Source organism: Venustampulla echinocandica (assembly GCF_003357145.1).
Source record: "Venustampulla echinocandica strain BP 5553 chromosome Unknown scaffold_1, whole genome shotgun sequence".
Lineage (NCBI taxonomy): Eukaryota > Fungi > Ascomycota > Leotiomycetes > Helotiales > Pleuroascaceae > Venustampulla > Venustampulla echinocandica.
The window spans coordinates 615,253-633,296 of record NW_022474206.1 but is presented as its reverse complement, the minus strand read 5'-3'; the positions used below and the strand labels follow the sequence as shown (position 1 = coordinate 633,296).

The following is an 18,044-nucleotide window of genomic DNA, read 5'->3' as shown; positions in this document are numbered from 1 at the left end:
CGTTGAAGAAGTTGAAGGGTTGAAGCTCAAAGGCTCGAGCTAAATGGAGGAGGAAGGTGAATGGAGGAGTAGGTTGAATGGAGGTCAGGTTGAATGGAGGTCAGGTTGAATGGAGGTCAGGTTGAATGGAGGTCAGGTTGAATGGAGGTCAGGTTGAATGGAGGTNATGGAGGTCAGGTTGAATGGAGGTCAGGTTGAATGGAGGTCAGGTTGAATGGAGGTCAGGTTGAATGGAGGTCAGGTTGAATGGAGGTCAGGTTGGATGGAGGTCAGGTTGGATGGAGATGTAAGTTGAATGGAGGTGTAGGTTGAATGGAGGTGTAAGTTGGATGGAGGTGAAAGTTGAACGGAGATGTAAGTTGAAGTCGAATAGAGGTGTAAGTTGAAAGGAGATGTAGGTTGAATGGGATAGGAGTTGGAGTAACACAAGTGATATGGCGGAGATACCTAGGGGCGTTGAATAGGTAAAGACGGTCAACTAACGATACGGTTGAAGAGTTGAGTGAATTATGATGTACGAGAAAAGAATCAAGAACTAACCCCTGTCAAGGGAAAGAAAGAGGGAGGGGTTTAGTGGAAATGGGAACGTGATGGGATGGACTCTTAGAGAGTGAGAGCTAGTGCGTCAAAGCCAAAGAGATGGCGACTACAAATACAAATACTGAGTGGTAGCAGCAGAAGAAAATATGGAAGATATACTGCTAGAATGATATCCCACGGGTGGCCGGCGGATATGAGCGAAGCATGAGGTTCAATAATGAGCAAGGAGCGGTAATATATGAGAAGCCCTTCTAGATCTTGCGTGTGCATCTGGATCATGGCCTTCCCAAGGACGAACTTACGAAGAGTAGTGCCCTAAGCAACCCTGGTGCAGACGATAGTAAGCAGTAGATTTCAAAATATCAATTGAAGAGGCACGAGTTTGGACATATGCCAATATCGAAATGATGGCGCCTTTGAAAGAGATCCTCGATTGTGATAAATCGGATGGAATAAGTTGTAGATGTACAGGACTGTTCGCCGTGGAAATATATTCGGCTTCACCGCCTAGTTCGGATTCTGCCGCGCCAGAAAAAGCGACTTCACGTGCTTTACAGCTTTTCCTTTTCCAGCCAAAACACTATCTCAACATCTGCAAGAGGCTTATTATAACACGATGTCAGGCTTTAGTTTCTCTTTCGCTGGTGACGATATAGAAGATGATAACCATGGCGTGGCTTCCGAGGCCCCCTTAGCTTCATCGTCAGCCAACCATGCTGCTGAGACAGGCACTCTCAGACGGTCATCCAATTCCGCATTTCCAGTTGCAGGCCAGCCATTGTTACAGCCACAAAAGCACGATTTGGAGATCATGTTGAAAATGATTCCGTCAAAAGTTTCCTATAGCACGCTAACGATAAAATTGGATGACGGGCAAGAGGTTTACCTACCTCGGAGAGAGCTCTGGGATGTTAAGGTGCAACTGATGGCTGAGGGTGATGACGAGAGTTTGGGGAATTTGGGCAAAGATGATGTCAAGACTGGAATTTACGAAGGTGGGTTCAAGAGCTGGGAGAGTTCAGTGGATGTTGTGAAGGAGCTATACAAGAGGAGAGGGGAGGATTTAGGTATTCGTAGACGATTTTTCGAGGTACGTCGGTGTATCATATTCTATCTCCTATTTAGGTTGAAAACCTTGTGGATATAAATGAGGAACTAACTGGGTCCTCTTAGCTCGGTTGTGGGACGGCACTCCCATCTCTTTACGTATTTCAGTGGCTGTTACAGAGCTCGCCTATGTCTGGTACACGAGGGCTTGACCTTGGGCTTGCGGATTACAATCCCACAGTCCTCCAACTGGTCACACTCCCCAATCTCTTGTTAACTTGGGCCCAAATGACGAAGAAGGATTTATGGGAGGCCGAAGGCGAGCTTGAGATCGATTCCGACGTGGTGCAGGAGTTCCTAAAATTCCTCAACTCAAACTCGGTTACATTGTCGTTCTACTCTGGCGGATGGAGCCCCGAGTTCGTGAACTTGGTCGACCAAACTATGCCATCACGATCTTCTGGGCTCACTATTATTGGTGCTGAGACCATTTACTCTCCGGCCGCATTGGCCTCCTTCGCAGAAACCCTCTTGAGCCTGTTAAGCATCCCAGACTCCGCGGGGAGAAGTGCTATGATAGCTGCGAAGAAGGTATACTTCGGGGTGGGAGGTTCAATGGAAGATTTTTGTAATCTCGTGAGAGCACAAGGCGGTATCACCGAACAATTAAGAGAAGAATCAGAGGGGGTGAGAAGGGAGGTTGTAGAAGTACGGATCAAAGCTTAATAGCCACTCCAGTCTCTAGCCTCTTGATCACCACGGTTATATATATTTCAGAGCTCAGGACGAACGATGTGGATAATCGGTTACTACGATGCAGAAATAGATGGCTTGACTATATCGGGAGTCACTCGCATTTTACTCTGCAAGCTAAGGATAAATCGGCCACACCTTAACATTTGTTCAGGACGGAACCTGGATTCATCATTCTACTATGACCTGGCTCTACTTTGTCTATACGGGTTTAACAACCCTCACAAGGATGAAACCTCCTGAATTCCCGACCCGGCGCTCTGCCCGCTATTAACCGGACTGCATTGGCTTTGCAAGGAGATTCATAGCTACAATACCGTTGCCTCAAGATTGGCACCCCTCGACGAATGCGGTGGATGGAATGGTGATCCGTCTATACCCCTTTCCCATGTTCACTACACTCAGATGAAGCATAGGTTTTGTGACTTAGTTCTACTTCATAGCCAATCGATAAGGATCTGTTGATGGATGATGATGTAATGCTAAGGGTTGCCCTGGAGGATAGGGATCATAAATCGGGATTGGCTGTTATGGCGGCACTGTTCTAGAATTGTTCCGATATCAGGAGATACGTGGGCACTGGGGAACGTCGCGCTAGAAGGGTTCTAGGTGCTGGGTGATGGCAGGTAGCGAGGCATCAGAGTTACTACTTCGTAGTTGACTATCCTTTCCATCCCTAACTGGGTCAAATAGCGCATCAACACTTTTCATTCTCTATTGGTATTCATGGTAGGCGGCAAAACACGTCAACTCTTATTTATCTTTCTTCCCCGCAGTCTTTTTCCAAGCACTTGCCCGCTTTGCACCTCTGTTCGCCGGCTTCCCCTTCTTCCCTCCACCCATCTTCAAATCCTTAGGCTTACCCGATTTGGCGCTGGCTCTATAGCCCTCAAATATGATGTTCTCCGGTGTCCTTGCAACTCCGCCGATCGCACTGGCACCTCCTCTCTTCCCCATGACCATCCCATTCGCTCCGCTCCCCTCCTTCCTCAGTTTGGCCGCGCCTGCTCTACCTAACAGTTTTCCAGCTCTGCCGTGCAACGATGCTTCCTCTCCCGGCACCTTTGGATTGTAGATCTGACCCTTACCTTGGGGTTTAGGGTTCTTGAAATTGGCTCGCGATGCATTGGCGGTCTTTTTGATGGCCTTGGCGCGGACAACACGGAGGATGCGGGGAAGCATCGGCGGGTATTTCTTCTCATTAAAGAGAAGGGCGGCTTCTACCGAATTAGGATCCTAGGCAAGTTGTTAGTATAAGGCCTGGTACAGACACGTGAGACTCTCTGGATGAGAGTAACAATGCGCTTACCTTGAATTGCACATATGCGAATCCCTTGCCGACACGGGTCTTCTCGTCCCGGACTACACGAACGCTTTCCACAGCCCCTGCCTTGCCAAATTGGCGCCAGAGCCCTTCTTCGATGTCAGATGGGATCTTGGAGCGCTTGCGCTCGTTCTCGCCACCTTGATCCAGCATACTCTCATCATCTACAAAACCTAAGTTTCCTACAAAGACACAGCGTCGGTGATCTGTCTTTGCTGGATGGGCCACGCCGTCTACACGGAGATGGCGATCAAGGATGATAGTAGCGTTTAACCGCTTTACAGCTTCCCGAGCTGCATATGCTGTGGAGTAGACCAGGTAGGCATTTGTGCTTTTCGTGGTGGCAGCCATGAGGTCTTTTTTGACAAAGGCAGCTTTCTTGGGGAGGGAGGTTCCTGCATAGGCAGTGGAGCGGAAGCGGATGGATTCGACTTCGTGGGCTGGTTTGCCGGGTGGCGGATCTGGTAGAGAGTCAAGGAAGGATCCCATGTGCGCAAGAAGAGTCTTCTTTGCCGACTTGGAGGTGATGGCTTCGGTTGAGACATTAGCTAGAAAGACAGTCCGTGACGCTTTGTCGAGCTCGAGGGCGTCCTTGCTAGGCGCAAGAGATTCGTGAACAGGGATATCTGATGGTTGAGCTCCTCTAGAGGTTATTCCTTCAGCCTCTAAGCTGTCATCGCTGTCATTATCCCCCTCCGACTCATCGTCATTGCTGCCGTCATTTTCTTCATCAACATCCTCCTCCACTTCTGAGGTATCTGGGTCTGCTTCTGCCGCCAGTCTCTGGCGCTTTTGCCTTCGCTCAGTTTCTAGTGCCTCTTCTTCCTGCTCCTCTAGCTTCAACAGCTTTTGCATATATTTCGCCTCAAGGTCTTCTCCTTCCCCAGCCTTCCGTTTCCGTTTTCGCTCTGGTCTCTGGGTTGTAGCTTCAATAAGCCTATCGAGCTGCGGCTCCTCATCCGACATATTTTCCTCGTCATCATCATCAGAAAGGCCGGAAATATCATTGTCTTCTAAATCTTCATCTACACTGCTTAATTCTTCATCTTCCTCGTCGTCGTCGCGGCTGCTGGAATTGCCGCTTTCCATCTCGGACGCATCATCAACCTCCACGGCAGTAGATCTTCTGGCAGGCGGGGGTTCTTCATAACGAGCCTTGGGAGGGGCTTTGACTGGGCCAGCCTATTTGGTTGAAAATATTAGCTATATCCGAGAGAAAGGGCAGGCTGTTAGTTACACTTGAAGCAAATAACGAGGCTAAAGACGGGTCGATAGCCTTATCATGGGCCAAAATGGTCTTGGTGCTGGGACCATTGCTATTCCCATTGCCCTTAATTGCGGGCTCTGCGGCATCAGGATTCTTCCGAGATCGTTTGCCCATTTTTGAAGTTCAACCAGGAGTTTTCCTGGGCAGTTCGAGGGTAAGGAGGATGCGAGGTTGTGAGGGTCTTAAACTTGTCTGGACCCTCCTTTATCGCGCACAAAAAAAGTTCGCGAGCAACCAAGCACGGCAGAAAGGCTCACCGCCTTCGCTTTCCCCATGATCATCGTGCTGGGAACTGGACCAGCTTCACATCTCTTCCACCATTTAGGCACAACACACCCATTTCAACGCTTCGTACACTGCTCAAAGCCTCATCGGATTATCTGGCCAGCTTATACATGTCAGTGATTGCGCCAACCTACACTAGATACTCCCATAGCGACTACTCTTCCACCCACGTAAGAACGTCGCGCGAATCGCCCTCCCGCACCAATTCTAGCAGTCGCCCCGGCACGAGGTTATGTGAACACCACCGTGGAATAAGGCAAGATTGGGTCGGACTATTATTAAGCGCACTATGAGTATATCTATGGACCAAGGGGCAGACGCATTATTGCAAGCCGCCCGCGAGGGAGCTGCGCTGGAGGCGCTGACCGATGTTGATGTGGACGGCGATGGCTCGAGCAGCTTGAGCGAGATTGAGGATAAGGATGGCGACCAAGATGACGAGGCTGATGGTTCAGACGATCTCAGCAACATCTCTGACGATGAGAACGACTCCGAGGCCGAGACAGAGCGGCTTGAAGAATCTCCTAGCAAATTCAGACCGCACAAGGATGTTGTGCTAAGCTCCCACCACGATAGTCAAAGCTACGACCACACACCCAGCAAGCTCCACAACCAGATCACCGCAGACGATCAAGAAGAAGACGACGACGATGAGCCACTATCTGACGCCGATGTATCGAACGAATCTCCGGGATCCCCAAAAAGTTCCGCTCGCGATGAAACCGACCATGACCATCCAACGGCACCGACATCTCTGGAGAACTCCTCCGTCGAGAGCAAGAATATTCTACTATCGGCTATTGAGGCAGACACAAGGAAGCGGAAAAGATCTATAATGGCAGGCAGCGGCCTTGAGGAAGACCTTGGGGAGCCCTTGCGTAAGCGCACTGGCTCTGTCATGACGCCTGGAGACGAATACGCAATTGAAGAAGAAGTTCAGGCAGATGAAGATGTGGATACATCCAACCCTATTAGCGGCAACATATCAGGGGACGAAGGCGGGGTCGCCCAAGAAGATGAAGTGGTCGAGGAGGCTGAAGAACCGGCTCCAGCGGACGATGAACCCCAAGATGCTACCGAAATACCTGTTTCGCCTAAGAAGAGGGGTCGAAAAAAGAAGAAAGTGGTCGAAAATGGCATCGACAATCAGCTTGAAGATTTAGAATCCCTTCCCAACGCGGAGGTGACCATTAATGGCGACGACGATGTGCGGAACGCTGAGGAAGACAACGCAGATAACGAGGGTGACGATGAGGCTGAAGCTGCCCTTAAGAACGAGGAAGAGCGTGAGTGACCTAGTAATAAATGAAGTTATGGAAGCTGATGACATGCAGTTGAAAGGAAACGGATCGCGTTGGACCAGTTGGGCTCGATCGAACGTCAATTTTCTACCTTCCGAGATAGGTGAGTAACATTAGACCATTCCCAGTATCTGTCGCTCACGCTGCACCAGGCTCTACGAACAACGACTGGACCAATTGAACAGAGAAGAGGCTATGCTTCGACTGGCCAAACCTACACACCCAGAATATCTTGCGATGATACGTTGTATCGAGGCACGGAGGGACGATAGAACTAGGATAGCGGATAACTTCAAGGAGCTAGAATTGCAAACCCTCAAGAAGTCTGCCGTCGCGAGGAGGAGCCAGATCCTCTCACAGTTCCAACAAGATGTTCGAGACATCCGAGAAAAGACGCTCGAACAACTTGGCAAGCAGTGGTATGAGATACAACACGATCGGAGAAGCTACGCTGGTAGTGTCCCGGATTATTCTCTAAAATTCCCGACACGCAAGTCACAGCAAGTTATGAACCAAGTGGCATACAGCAACGAAGTATCTATTCTTTCTGGTGTCGCAAGATATGTTGGGTTTCCAGCTGCTCCGGAAATGGCCCCTGCTACATCCGCAGAATTAGAAGAAGATCTCGAGAAGATGGGGGTAAGTCGCGCCAGCGTCCTCAATTTGTTGCATGCCAATTGACATAATGTGCTAGCGAACAAAACCAGTCCGCCATATGCCGCTTCAAGAACTAGCCGCCCTTCGTTCAGCAGGTTCAACTTCACGGTTCAAGCCTGCTGAGGAGCAATTTATTGAGCAGACACCATGGGCGAATCCTCAGCACCCTTCACATGCGCATCTCCTCCAACGACAAACCTCTGCTCAACAAATTCCGCGCACATCAAGCCCCTTCTCTCAAATACAAGCCCAGCAAAGAAGACATTCCCATCAAGCTGCTCCAGGGTTACCAATTTCCGGTACATTTTCAAGCTCGTCTTCATCTTTACCCCAACATTCTAAAGGCCATACGATATCTGGCGGTCGCATATCTCCTCATAACCCTTTTGGAAATTCTACACTATCTCATAAAATCGTACCATCGCCCTTGGGTAGCCGGCAGACATCATTATCACCCCAGCAGAACCATCCCCCACCATCGCTAGCAGGTCAGCACAGCACGCCGAAGGTGCCAGACGGGCCCACAAGCAAGGGAAACCAGCCTTCACCTCCAGATTCTGTCTCGGATATCCCGCGCGATTTCCCGCAGGATATCAGGCGTGAGCAAACAGCTGTCATGATGGGCCGTTTTTAAGCTAGTTGTTATGAGTCAATGATAGATATATGGCAAAGGCGTAATTTTGGGAGGTTCTGCATTGTTGGCGTACGATGATCAGTATAGGGCAATGCATAGATACACATACGCAACTCATGTCAAACTTTCGCGATAATAGTCGAGCTGCTGCCTGTACTCATAATGTAGAGTTACAATTGAGTATTTCGATTTGATGACTATGGCACCCATTGCTTGCCCGAACTCCTTGTGATGCCATGCCGCGCAATACTCTAAATTTACAGTCTGTAGCCAGAGCGGGCATAATTCCATAAAACTCCCCCTACCCCTACCCTAATAAAACAACAAATATATCTCCAAACCTAACTCGTGCTTGCTTGAGGTGTAGGTGACTGAGCGGCGTCGGGAACTTTGACGTCTTCAAATTCGTCTTGGGATACTGCTTGGATTGTGAAAGCGTCTGAAGTCAACAGTGAGCAAGCATCCCCCAAATAGCAAACTATCTACCCACAAACTCCTATGCAAAACGCGAACATGCCCACTCCGGTAATAGCATTCTTGATCAGGTATGGTTTTCGAGCTCGGATAAGGGCAGCAGATTGCCTGTAATCCCTATTGTAATAGGTGGATCGTGGTAATCTGTAGGGACATTAGCATCAGATGCTTTGCTGTATCCGAGTATCTCAAGGGATTACATTGGCATCTTGCTGGCTTGGGAATTGATTCCTGATTGCTGGCGATGTGATGTGAGGCGATTCTATTATTTGCGAAAGCAGCAAGTATCGTATGCTTTCTACCAAGCTTATTAGAGATGCCGAACGACTTTGCGGGTGTGATTTATGCCTTGCCTATAAGGCATCAACGCTACGCTAAATCCGGTTTGAGCTCAAAGCTTCGTTGTAGATTCGCGATGATGAACGACTCCGTAGGCGCGTCTTCCAAGTCTAGGAGTGAACAACCTCACTTTGCCTCCATCCCCAATCCTTCCTCCAACAACTACGTCCACAGAATGAACATCCAGCCCTGGTCGGCAACAAGCGTACTGCATCATTTTTCGACACATGCAGCTCCCGGACCCTCGTAGAGCTCTGTCGCAACTATTAACACTTCACGATGGCAGAACCGATTTCAGTCGAGCAGCAGATCAAACTCCTGGAGGATGCACGAAAGCTCGTACTTGGTGACCCGAATTACTACCCGCAAATTCTCCAAGGGATTATTCCTATAATAAAACCAGATGGGAGAGCAGACCCCGCCAAGGTAGAGCTGCGGAGATGGGGTGCAGACTTTCTAGCAGAGACGTTTGCAAGCCCTACTCTTCCGGCGGACCAGAAGGAGACATTGAGCTTGAGCGTTCTGGAAGTTATCAAGAATATGATTGAGAATCCGAATGAGGATAGTGCAGTTGTAAAGAGCGTCGTTCAAACTGCTGCAAGCATATACCCCCTTGTTTTTAGATGGATGTACGTTTACCCATGATTCCCTCTGACCTTCTAACACTCCATACCCGGATATCCTGAAAGTGCTAGAAGAGCTAGAATGTTAGATAGTTTTGCCCGCTTGTCATGAAGTGTATTGCCCGGCTTTGAACCTTCACCGTGCTTGGGACATTCTCGATATTTTTGTACCAGCTTCTAACGTTTGCTTGAACAGGATCAACAACTCGTACGATGGGCCAACATGGGAACGAATGCTTGCGATAAAGTCAAGGATACTACGGATATGGGATACTGCTGTGCCAGGAGTGCGAATATGTTGCATCAAGTTTGCCCAGCGAGTAGTACTGGTCCAAACTGCCGGTCCAAATGCTGACCCACGGGTACCAATGCCTTCCTGTTCCCTTTGTCGGGGTAATGCTAAATTCTTCAGCGTGGTGATCCCCTTGAGGTTTCTCTTTCCATGGTTCCCCAAAACCATCCCCTATTGGCCCCTCGGAACCTCGAAGCTGAAGCCTCAGGTCTGTTGGATAGAATGCTTAGTGTCTTTCAAGAGAGCATTAGGTGCGTACAACCCCTTCCCTGATATACGTTGACTAATAAACGAAGTGATGCGATATTGGTTGATGCTACTTTAAATACCCTCTCCATCCTAATCAGAGCCCGTCCACAAGTTGCCAATAGGATCCTGAATGTTATATTGAATTTCAACCCCCTAAAGCAAGCCAATTCCCCAATGACCCCCAAACTTCGTGTTATGGTCAAATCTATGGAAAAGACGACTAGATTATTGCTCATGCACATCAATAAGCGGTATGCGCCTCTTATATTTCCCAGTTCTCTATGGTAGCAACATACTAACATGCGTAGCGATCCACAAAACCCCCTCGCAGGACGTATTCAACAATATGTCGAACGAATGATGAGGTCAAGGAACGAGATATTCGATGAAGCGACTAGGAAACGTGGGCCTCCTGCGCCTATGGATGGACTAGATGCCGCCAAACGACAAAAGCTAGGGGCTCAGCTACCAACTCCCGCGCCGAAATTCCACGTACCTCCATTAACCCCAGGCCCACACACTGTAGCGGAGTTGTTTACCGTTACAACTGATGAAGGATTGAAAGCGTTTGATGTTTCTCAGTTGAGTGAGGATCTCGTAGTCAAGATTGGAATTACCATTTTGCAGAAAATCGACGGAGATACCCTCAACCAAGCGGTCGAAGTAGGTACTTCGAGCTGATTAGTAGGATCCAGCTAATGAATTGACTCCAGGGTGTACGACAAAGATATCTTTCATTACAGGCCGCACAACCAGAATTACTGAACCCGGCAACTGCGCCACTTGGTGTCGATGAGGACGAGGATGATTACGAGCCCGATTTCTATAATGCCGAAGATACGGAGCAAATCCTGAACAAGCTCGACAATGCCCCTCCAGACGAGCCAGAAATAAAAGCACCGGATATGGCACCGGGCCTCTTCGCTCTTCCACCACCACCCCCCTTAACTCAGGATCAACTTGTGCAAGTTGGACAAGGAACAGTCTCTCGAGTATTCGGCGTAATGCAAACCTTGGAAGAAGCTGGGAAGAAACAGAAAGCGGGTTTGAACAGGCTTGCTGCTAGCTCAGGCGACCGAGATGATTGGATCACAATAATTACTAGGCTCGCGACACGTTCTGCTGCTGGGTTGGAGGAGGCCTCAGATATTATCAAAGCCGAGCCTGACCAGCCGGTACCATTTTCTCTCAGCAACACCATCCGCGAATCACTCTATTTATACGTCCTCGAGGATTTCCGAAAGCGTATCGATATTGCAGTTGCATGGCTTTGCGAAGAGTGGTATAACGATAGGGTGCAAATGACGCTTGGCGAACAGACAGTTGTCCACTATGAAAAATGGGTTCTCAGGGTCCTAGATGGTATTGTTCCCTATCTCGACGCCCGAGATAAGGTCTTGACCAGGTTTCTGAGCGAAATTCCTGGGTTGACTCCTGATGTTCTTGCCAGAGTCAAAGGACTTTGTAGAGATCCGGCCATGGTCAATTTAGCATTGACAAGTCTTTTATACCTGGTTATGATGAGGCCACCCGTACGAGAGATAGCGCTTGATGCAGTCGAGGACATTTGGAATAATTGTAAGACCGCCTTCTACTTTTCTCTACTTTTTACTAATACACCGCAGATGAGGATGCAAAACCAATAGCTGCGAAATACCTTTCGAAATGGCGTCCCGGGTTTGCAGAGCGACTAAAGGATAATGAGGAAGACAAGAAAACGAATGGCGTGGCTATTGAAGTGTGATTTATAGCTGTATTTTAGGCCTTTTCCCCTGTGCCATTAGCATCATTGGGCGGCGTTACACGGGAAATGACTAAGGTATATCAGTCGAAATAGTGAATTGGAGAGGAAATCTGGCTGGTTGCTGGGGATCGTGTATTATTGACTAAATAGCAGGCGGCCAAACAGCCATGCTTTACTAAAACCAAGGCGGGTATGAAATTGGCCGTTTATCACGAGCTTAATGAAAGTGCGCTTGATAATATCGTCTGTTTGATCTTGTTTAGAACTTATGAGATCCCTATTACTTGCTAAAGTTCTTTCTAGTTGCCTTGGGTAATCAAGAAATAAATCCCCGTGCCCCTTTGTTCCTACAAGATTCATGGATGCTTTGCAGTCTTTCAACCCGGTCCACCTTCTGCGTCCTGATCATCGTCCATTCATTAACGGCTGGCCTCACAAGGTCGCAAGGCTTTTGGATCTCTCATCAAGTCATCATCACCACCTTATGTTCTAGTGAGTCACGGCTAGCACCAAACTTTTAACTTAAGTATCAGCTGCTGATATCTTGGTCTAGTTAAGGTTCTTGCCCGCCAAATCACACGTCCCCATCCCTTGATATCCATACCGCATATCAACATCAAAGTTTCCTTGCCCGAGGGCTGAAGCGCTTGGGATGCAGGAAGGTCGGTTGAGCGTGTCGTGTTAGGGATCCAGGGGTTAAATAATATCCTTGGTTCTAGCGCATCCTGTATGATGCTATATGCGACTTCTTGCCGGAGGTGGCACACGGAAAGGTCCAAGAGCCTAGATCTTTCTGCGGGCGACACCAGTTACCAGAGACCAACAGGACGCCATCAAGAAGTTCATTCTCAAAGAGCATCCTAGGGTTTCGGCCAACCCAGTCCGCATGTCAGCTGCCGCTGCCGCTGCCGAAGGGTTCCCGATTTGAACGCTATTCGCCAAAAATCCAAATCCTCTTCACAAGCAACTCAAGAGACGAAAGAAGGCCTACGAAAGTCGTCCAATGAAACTATGCACCCCCCCAAACCCCCAATTGCCAGCCATGCCGAGAGAATCCTCTCACTAGTTGCAAGCATGGTATAAGATACCTCATGTGATTTGAACCATCGAGGATAGCACGTCGTGGTGGTGACGTCGAAGAGAATGAGTGGGGTATTGTAAATATTTTGCCGTGGCTCGACCTTAATAGGCAGTTGTTCGAGTTTTAAGAAGCAGTCGGGTGGTGGGAGTGCGGCTCTAGGGCAACTGTTTTAGCCAAGAGGCTATAAGCTTTTCATGAATTAATTGAGGTGCTGCGAACGTTTGATAGCAAACCTTAAGTTGCTTGGCGGATAAATACCGAGTGTTTCTAATATAGGTAGATCAGCCACTATATATTAAGGATGGAACCAATCATTGTTTGGCTCACCTAATAGGTGCGCTAGGGACTTTGTAAGTAAATTACTTCAGTGAGCAATCGTCAGTTTGAACCCCACGGCAGTTCTAGACTTCTACTATAGCCATGGCTAAAGATGTAAACGTATGTATATATTCTAGTCCAACAGATAACTACATATTGCTTCAGCGAGACTTCTAGCTTGTCATATCACTCATGCCCAGAAATCCTACTCGAGCTTCTCCATATTACAATGAAGCTCTTTGACTTCGCTTTACTCCTAACATGTGTCGCCAGTGCAACTGCCCATGGCGGGGTCTACACTTACAACATTTCAGGCTCGATATACCAAGGGTAACTATCCAATCCTCCTCTTTTCCACTCACCTAACATCTCAAGAAATCCATGGCACATCTGGGATTATGGGCCATTCTATGGCAACGGAAATGCCTCTGGCATCCCAGACGGGATCAACAGCATCCAACGGCGCTGGTACTTCTGGCCACTCTACGATGTCAGCGACGGAAATATGACGTGCAACTTCGACGGTGTGGCCACAACTAACTCTCTGCATGCCCCAGTAGCAGCTGGAAGCACGATAATTGTTCAATACAACGCTTTGCAGTTCACCCTTACCACGGTTGACAAAACGATATGGTTCCACCAGTATGGTCCGCTTCTCGTGTACATGGCGCGCTGCCCCGGAGATACTTGCCAGAGTTTTGATGGGAAAGGTGCTGTGTGGTTTAAGATTGCGCAGTATGGACTTGCTCCTGGGGCAGTGAATCTGCGTGGGCCGTGGTTGCAGGCGAGTATGTTGGAGGGAGAAAACGCGACGGGGTTTCAGGTGACAATTCCAAAGGATTTAAGACCAGGGAATTATTTAATTAGACACGAGGTGATTAACTTACAGTCGAGTACGGATTATGGTGCGCAGTTCTATGTGGAGTGCGCTCAGCTGAAAGTGGAGGGGTCGGGTGATAAGTTTCCTAATGAGGAGTATATGGCTACGTTCCCTGGAGCGTATAAGTTGTCAGGTAAATTTTGTATTTTGAGTTTTGGATGGTTTGCTGAGCTTGAAATAGATCCCGGAATTGCTCTTGCGGGTAATGAGATTTCTGATGGCGATCTGCTTCCTCAATATAATACGACCGTGAGTCCGAGATAGACTGGCTGAGATCGAGTGATAGCTGATACTTCTAGGACTATCCTTTCCCAGGACCACCTGTATGGAATAGCGAGATTTGAGAGCATCTTAGACTGTATGTGAGGGGCTGGAATCTAAAAAAAAAAAAGAGATCCAAATCTTGTTTTGCTATCGTTTGTGAGGATCCATGCATGGCAGTCTTAGATCGAAGATATTGGAGGAAAACGGTCGAGTTGCGCTTTAAGTGAAATTCCATCGATGAGTATTTGTCTGAGCAAGAGGAGACTGAAACAACACGAAGTGTACCTTTAATAACTATATAGGAAATAATATGCAGGTGGTCAAGGACAATCATTGGCACAAATGCCAGAAATTTGCCGACAGAAAGCCTTTAGTAGTAATTAAACTATGCTCTCGCAGCCCAACCTAAAAAGCGAAACTTCGGTTTCAAAATTTATCTTAGCTGCTAATAACCTTGAATATATTAATCGTAGCAATTCAACGATTCAATTCCAATCCCTCCCAGAATATTTCAATGGTCTGTTGGATCGATCAGGTAATCTTTAAGAAATGCGGCATCGAGGGAACGACAACGACAATACTGTTGCTGTAGCTGTAGCTAAGGCCGCTTGTCAATAGTACCAGCGCTACCAGTACTCGTAACCAATCGAGCTCATAGACTCGAATTCCTGATGCTGAATTGTTGATATTTGGTAAATCGTAAGACTGAGTTACTACTTCGTAGGCAGGTGTAATTGCTCAGCAGCTTAAAAATTGGTGATAGGGGCGTTAGAATTCCAATTCTTGGAGCAACAGAAGTTACTACCTACAAAATAGAAATTCGAAAGCCTGATTTGTGTAGAGTTATTATAATGTGGCAGAAACACCGGGCATGAAAATTCGAATGTTCCACGAATTCCGACAAACCCTCTGGTGGATTCTATTCACTGCTTTCTAATTTTAGCTAGTGGCCTTCAATCTTATCAGCACACTTCGTACCTTTGTTTTAACGGGGATCTATAATTGACTCTGAAGAGCCCTTGACTTTCTCGTTCTGATTTATCTGGCGGCAGTAGTGCAGTAGTCGAGGCCCAGATGTGTCGCCTTCCAGCCTGGCTTAGCAACAGTCCAGGACCCCATGTGGAAAGACGGAGACGGAGAATGCTTCGAGATTGAGGTACTAGGCTACCTACCTGGTATGCAACCGGAATGTCAAGGCCTTTCTCTGGCCTACTCAGGGACGACTCAGGCACAGCTCAGGTCTCCTCGCCCCCATTAAATTTAATGAGGAGCCCAAAAGGACCCCATCGACCCAGCCAGGGTCCCGAATTCTGTCACCATTACACATCCCTAAACAGGTATCCTACCAGCCTTGACACAAAAAGGAAACAAAAAGGCTGCTGGGTAGTAATATTTGAACTTCATCTGGTAGCACGTCCCCATGGGTGCCCTATGCTGCAGCCTAATCTCACCGCACTTGCATGCAGTCGTAGCGTTAATTCTTTTCTACATATTAGGAGTTCCGAGATCGAAGCCGACGCCTTCAATCGCAAAAGTCCACTAACAGGGAGCTTGTGATGAGATGTCCGACCAGGCAGTAATGGAGAAGCTCTTGCAGGTGCTAAGCCGAATTGAAGGGCGACTCGCACAGATCGAACTAAATACTTCAACTGTTAGCAGTCCGCCTCTTCTCAGCACGGAAAAAAGCGCCCATCAACAGCCTGGTGTGGAAACTTTGCCTGGCCTTGCGACAAGCCCACTTAAGCCCAAATTACAGACCAACGATGCGCAATATGATATCAACCAGGACCAAAATACAGCGCAACACGAGCGTAAAGATGAGGATAGTATTGTTTCAATCCCCGCTCAGGGTGTCACGTCTTCTATTGAGGATGGGGCAAAAGTCAAGAGGATGAAAGGAAACGAGGCTTACTTCAACGCCATACCCCACGAATTCCAAGACTTTTCAATAGAATGTCACCTTAAGAAAGGCTACTATGGCAAAGAGGCGGAGGCGCTGTGGACTAACTATGTTGGCCCATGGTGGAGTTTTCCTCCGGACAACAGGATAGACCTCTCCTTCCAGAGCCACATTCTTGACATAGCCTCACAAGAGGAAATCACCACAAGACTAGAAGGTATCGCTGCCTGGCTCACGAATATTGGTCGCAAATATCAGGGGTTCAATGTTCGAGACTACGATCGAAATGGAAAAGCGTGCGAGTATGATCAGAATACCTTTGCCTTATACCCACAGCATTTTCAGACATACTTGAAGGATGCAGGATCCCAAGTACCGAGCCGGCTGGCCAGATTTGACTTTGCCTCAAACATTGAAGAGCCCGAGGCGAGTTCCTCAGCAATTGACAACTTCGGAATGTTACGAGGGCCAGCTGCGTGGCGAAGGTTGATGTGAGACCCACCGTTACCACCGTCAGTCTTTCCGTGTCAGTCATTTGCTTACTAGCTCCTTCTCTATAGTTGTGTCACTGGCCTCACCTCCAGCGAGAAATCCGAGCCTGTTTTGCTGAGTAGGGCTCAGACTGCACCCTATAATAAAGCTCCTTTCTTGACGAATTATGGCTTTTTTTCAATCTGGCGGCATCAAAGACAGAACAGTCTCAAAAATATTCTCGACTTACACTTGCAACCTGCGTTTGCCGATCCCGAAACAATTGCCTGGGTACCAGGTTGCAGTATGTCTTTCCACATAGTATTCTACATGATGTTTGATGATGGTGATACACCGTATAGTAAAAATCTATCGTATCACTATTCCAAGAATGAGACATGGCCTATTGGCAATCTCTATGATGAAGGGAAACCGATTGTCCAGGTCGCATGCTCAGTAAGTTGCGTTTCATAAAACAAGGAGGAGAGCTAAACATATAATCAGACCCATGCTACCCTAGCAGCAAACATTGGAGATGGTCGTAAAATCACCAAGCCCCAACATTGGCCTCAATATTGGACTATTCTCTACCTGAAACCAACTCGCGACCCACCTACCGCTCACACTTCTGAGAGTAATATGCCACAACTAGATTGGGACAGATTCGAGCCAAAAAAACGTAGAGCATTCTGTTCTAATGCTGGTTGAAAATTGTATGAAGCGGGCCACAGTATCATGGGGACTGTTGGTGGGCAACTTCGACGAATTCCTCGATGATGGGAAAGTATTCATGAAACCAAAGGAACATGACAATCTCTTGGTTGACGATGAAACATTCTCACGATCTCGCAAGTATTTTTGGACTTTGAGCTGTCTTTCGGAATTTGATCTCTGCATTGGGAATACCATCCATCAATGGAGGGCTTCCCGCGCCATATGGGAGAATGTTCTACCATCATATGATCCTATAGGATGGCCAGAAGCGTTACAACAGATGAAGCAGATCGAAACGTTGGTTGAGAAACTTGTGGCGTACAGAGAACGATTTAAGAGACATTACGAGCGTATATCTGCGTTGAGAGATGGGCTGTTTAATGCCAGCGCTGTGATGGAGAGCCGTGCTTCAACCAAGCTAGGTGGTGAGTCTACTATTCTGCCTCGTTACCCTCACAGCTTCGATTCTGACCAAAGGCAGAAAATGTCAAACTCTTGACTTTTGTCTCCATCTTTTTCCTTCCCCTAGCCTTCTGCACATCCCTCTGGAGCATCAACAATGACATCTTCCCTCTCACTACCCTTATTTACGTCATAATAATTGTCGCATTTAGCACATATTTCGTAGTCTTCAATCTCAACTCGATTGTTCGCCTTAGTGGCACTGTATACAACACCCAGAAGTCAGCTTTACTCACTCGGATGAAGTCAGATACATCCACTTACTGGAAGTCGAGAGGAGAGCGGTTTGAGACATTTTCCTTCCAGCCAAAAAGTAAAATAGTTAAGCCCTCTGAGTGGCTTGTTGGATTCTATTTTCTGAGGCTGGTTTTGGTATCTATCATAAATGGCGTGAGTAGAGTGCTAAAGATCCGGCGGCGTAGATA

General features: G+C 47.8%; 7 protein-coding genes across 7 annotated transcripts; 5 read left to right on the top strand and 2 right to left on the bottom strand.

Annotated features, from left to right (window-relative positions):
- Nucleotides 1–1,156: 1,156 nt before the first annotated feature.
- On the top strand, nucleotides 1,157–2,313 carry BP5553_02740 (putative MNI1 putative S-adenosylmethionine-dependent methyltransferase; the record flags this gene model as incomplete). The annotated part of the gene is made up of 2 exons (XM_032011363.1): nucleotides 1,157–1,630; nucleotides 1,714–2,313. The coding sequence occupies 2 exons, from the start codon at nucleotides 1,157–1,159 to the stop codon at nucleotides 2,311–2,313; spliced, it is 1,074 nt and encodes a 357-aa protein (XP_031871056.1).
- A 780-nt stretch (nucleotides 2,314–3,093) lies between these two features.
- Nucleotides 3,094–5,045, bottom strand: BP5553_02739 (RNA-binding, RBD; the record flags this gene model as incomplete). The annotated part of the gene is made up of 3 exons (XM_032011362.1): nucleotides 3,094–3,576; nucleotides 3,650–4,846; nucleotides 4,902–5,045. 3 exons carry the CDS (start codon nucleotides 5,043–5,045, stop codon nucleotides 3,094–3,096), a joined length of 1,824 nt encoding a protein of 607 aa, XP_031871055.1.
- Nucleotides 5,046–5,505: 460 nt separating this feature from the next.
- BP5553_02738 (uncharacterized protein) lies at nucleotides 5,506–7,808 on the top strand (the record flags this gene model as incomplete). The annotated part of the gene is made up of 4 exons (XM_032011361.1): nucleotides 5,506–6,502; nucleotides 6,551–6,620; nucleotides 6,670–7,156; nucleotides 7,212–7,808. The coding sequence occupies 4 exons, from the start codon at nucleotides 5,506–5,508 to the stop codon at nucleotides 7,806–7,808; spliced, it is 2,151 nt and encodes a 716-aa protein (XP_031871054.1).
- A 341-nt stretch (nucleotides 7,809–8,149) lies between these two features.
- BP5553_02737 (Uncharacterized protein) lies at nucleotides 8,150–8,490 on the bottom strand (the record flags this gene model as incomplete). Its single annotated transcript, XM_032011360.1, has 3 exons — nucleotides 8,150–8,247; nucleotides 8,299–8,426; nucleotides 8,483–8,490. 3 exons carry the CDS (start codon nucleotides 8,488–8,490, stop codon nucleotides 8,150–8,152), a joined length of 234 nt encoding a protein of 77 aa, XP_031871053.1.
- A 410-nt stretch (nucleotides 8,491–8,900) lies between these two features.
- Nucleotides 8,901–11,529, top strand: BP5553_02736 (uncharacterized protein; the record flags this gene model as incomplete). The annotated part of the gene is made up of 7 exons (XM_032011359.1): nucleotides 8,901–9,250; nucleotides 9,441–9,606; nucleotides 9,657–9,787; nucleotides 9,833–10,036; nucleotides 10,094–10,448; nucleotides 10,499–11,363; nucleotides 11,411–11,529. The coding sequence occupies 7 exons, from the start codon at nucleotides 8,901–8,903 to the stop codon at nucleotides 11,527–11,529; spliced, it is 2,190 nt and encodes a 729-aa protein (XP_031871052.1).
- A 1,628-nt stretch (nucleotides 11,530–13,157) lies between these two features.
- On the top strand, nucleotides 13,158–14,152 carry BP5553_02735 (Uncharacterized protein; the record flags this gene model as incomplete). Its single annotated transcript, XM_032011358.1, has 4 exons — nucleotides 13,158–13,258; nucleotides 13,304–13,941; nucleotides 13,990–14,057; nucleotides 14,108–14,152. 4 exons carry the CDS (start codon nucleotides 13,158–13,160, stop codon nucleotides 14,150–14,152), a joined length of 852 nt encoding a protein of 283 aa, XP_031871051.1.
- A 1,481-nt stretch (nucleotides 14,153–15,633) lies between these two features.
- Nucleotides 15,634–17,656, top strand: BP5553_02734 (uncharacterized protein; the record flags this gene model as incomplete). The annotated part of the gene is made up of 4 exons (XM_032011357.1): nucleotides 15,634–16,463; nucleotides 16,533–16,899; nucleotides 16,948–17,122; nucleotides 17,175–17,656. The coding sequence occupies 4 exons, from the start codon at nucleotides 15,634–15,636 to the stop codon at nucleotides 17,654–17,656; spliced, it is 1,854 nt and encodes a 617-aa protein (XP_031871050.1).
- Between the last annotated feature and the right edge of the window lie 388 nt (nucleotides 17,657–18,044).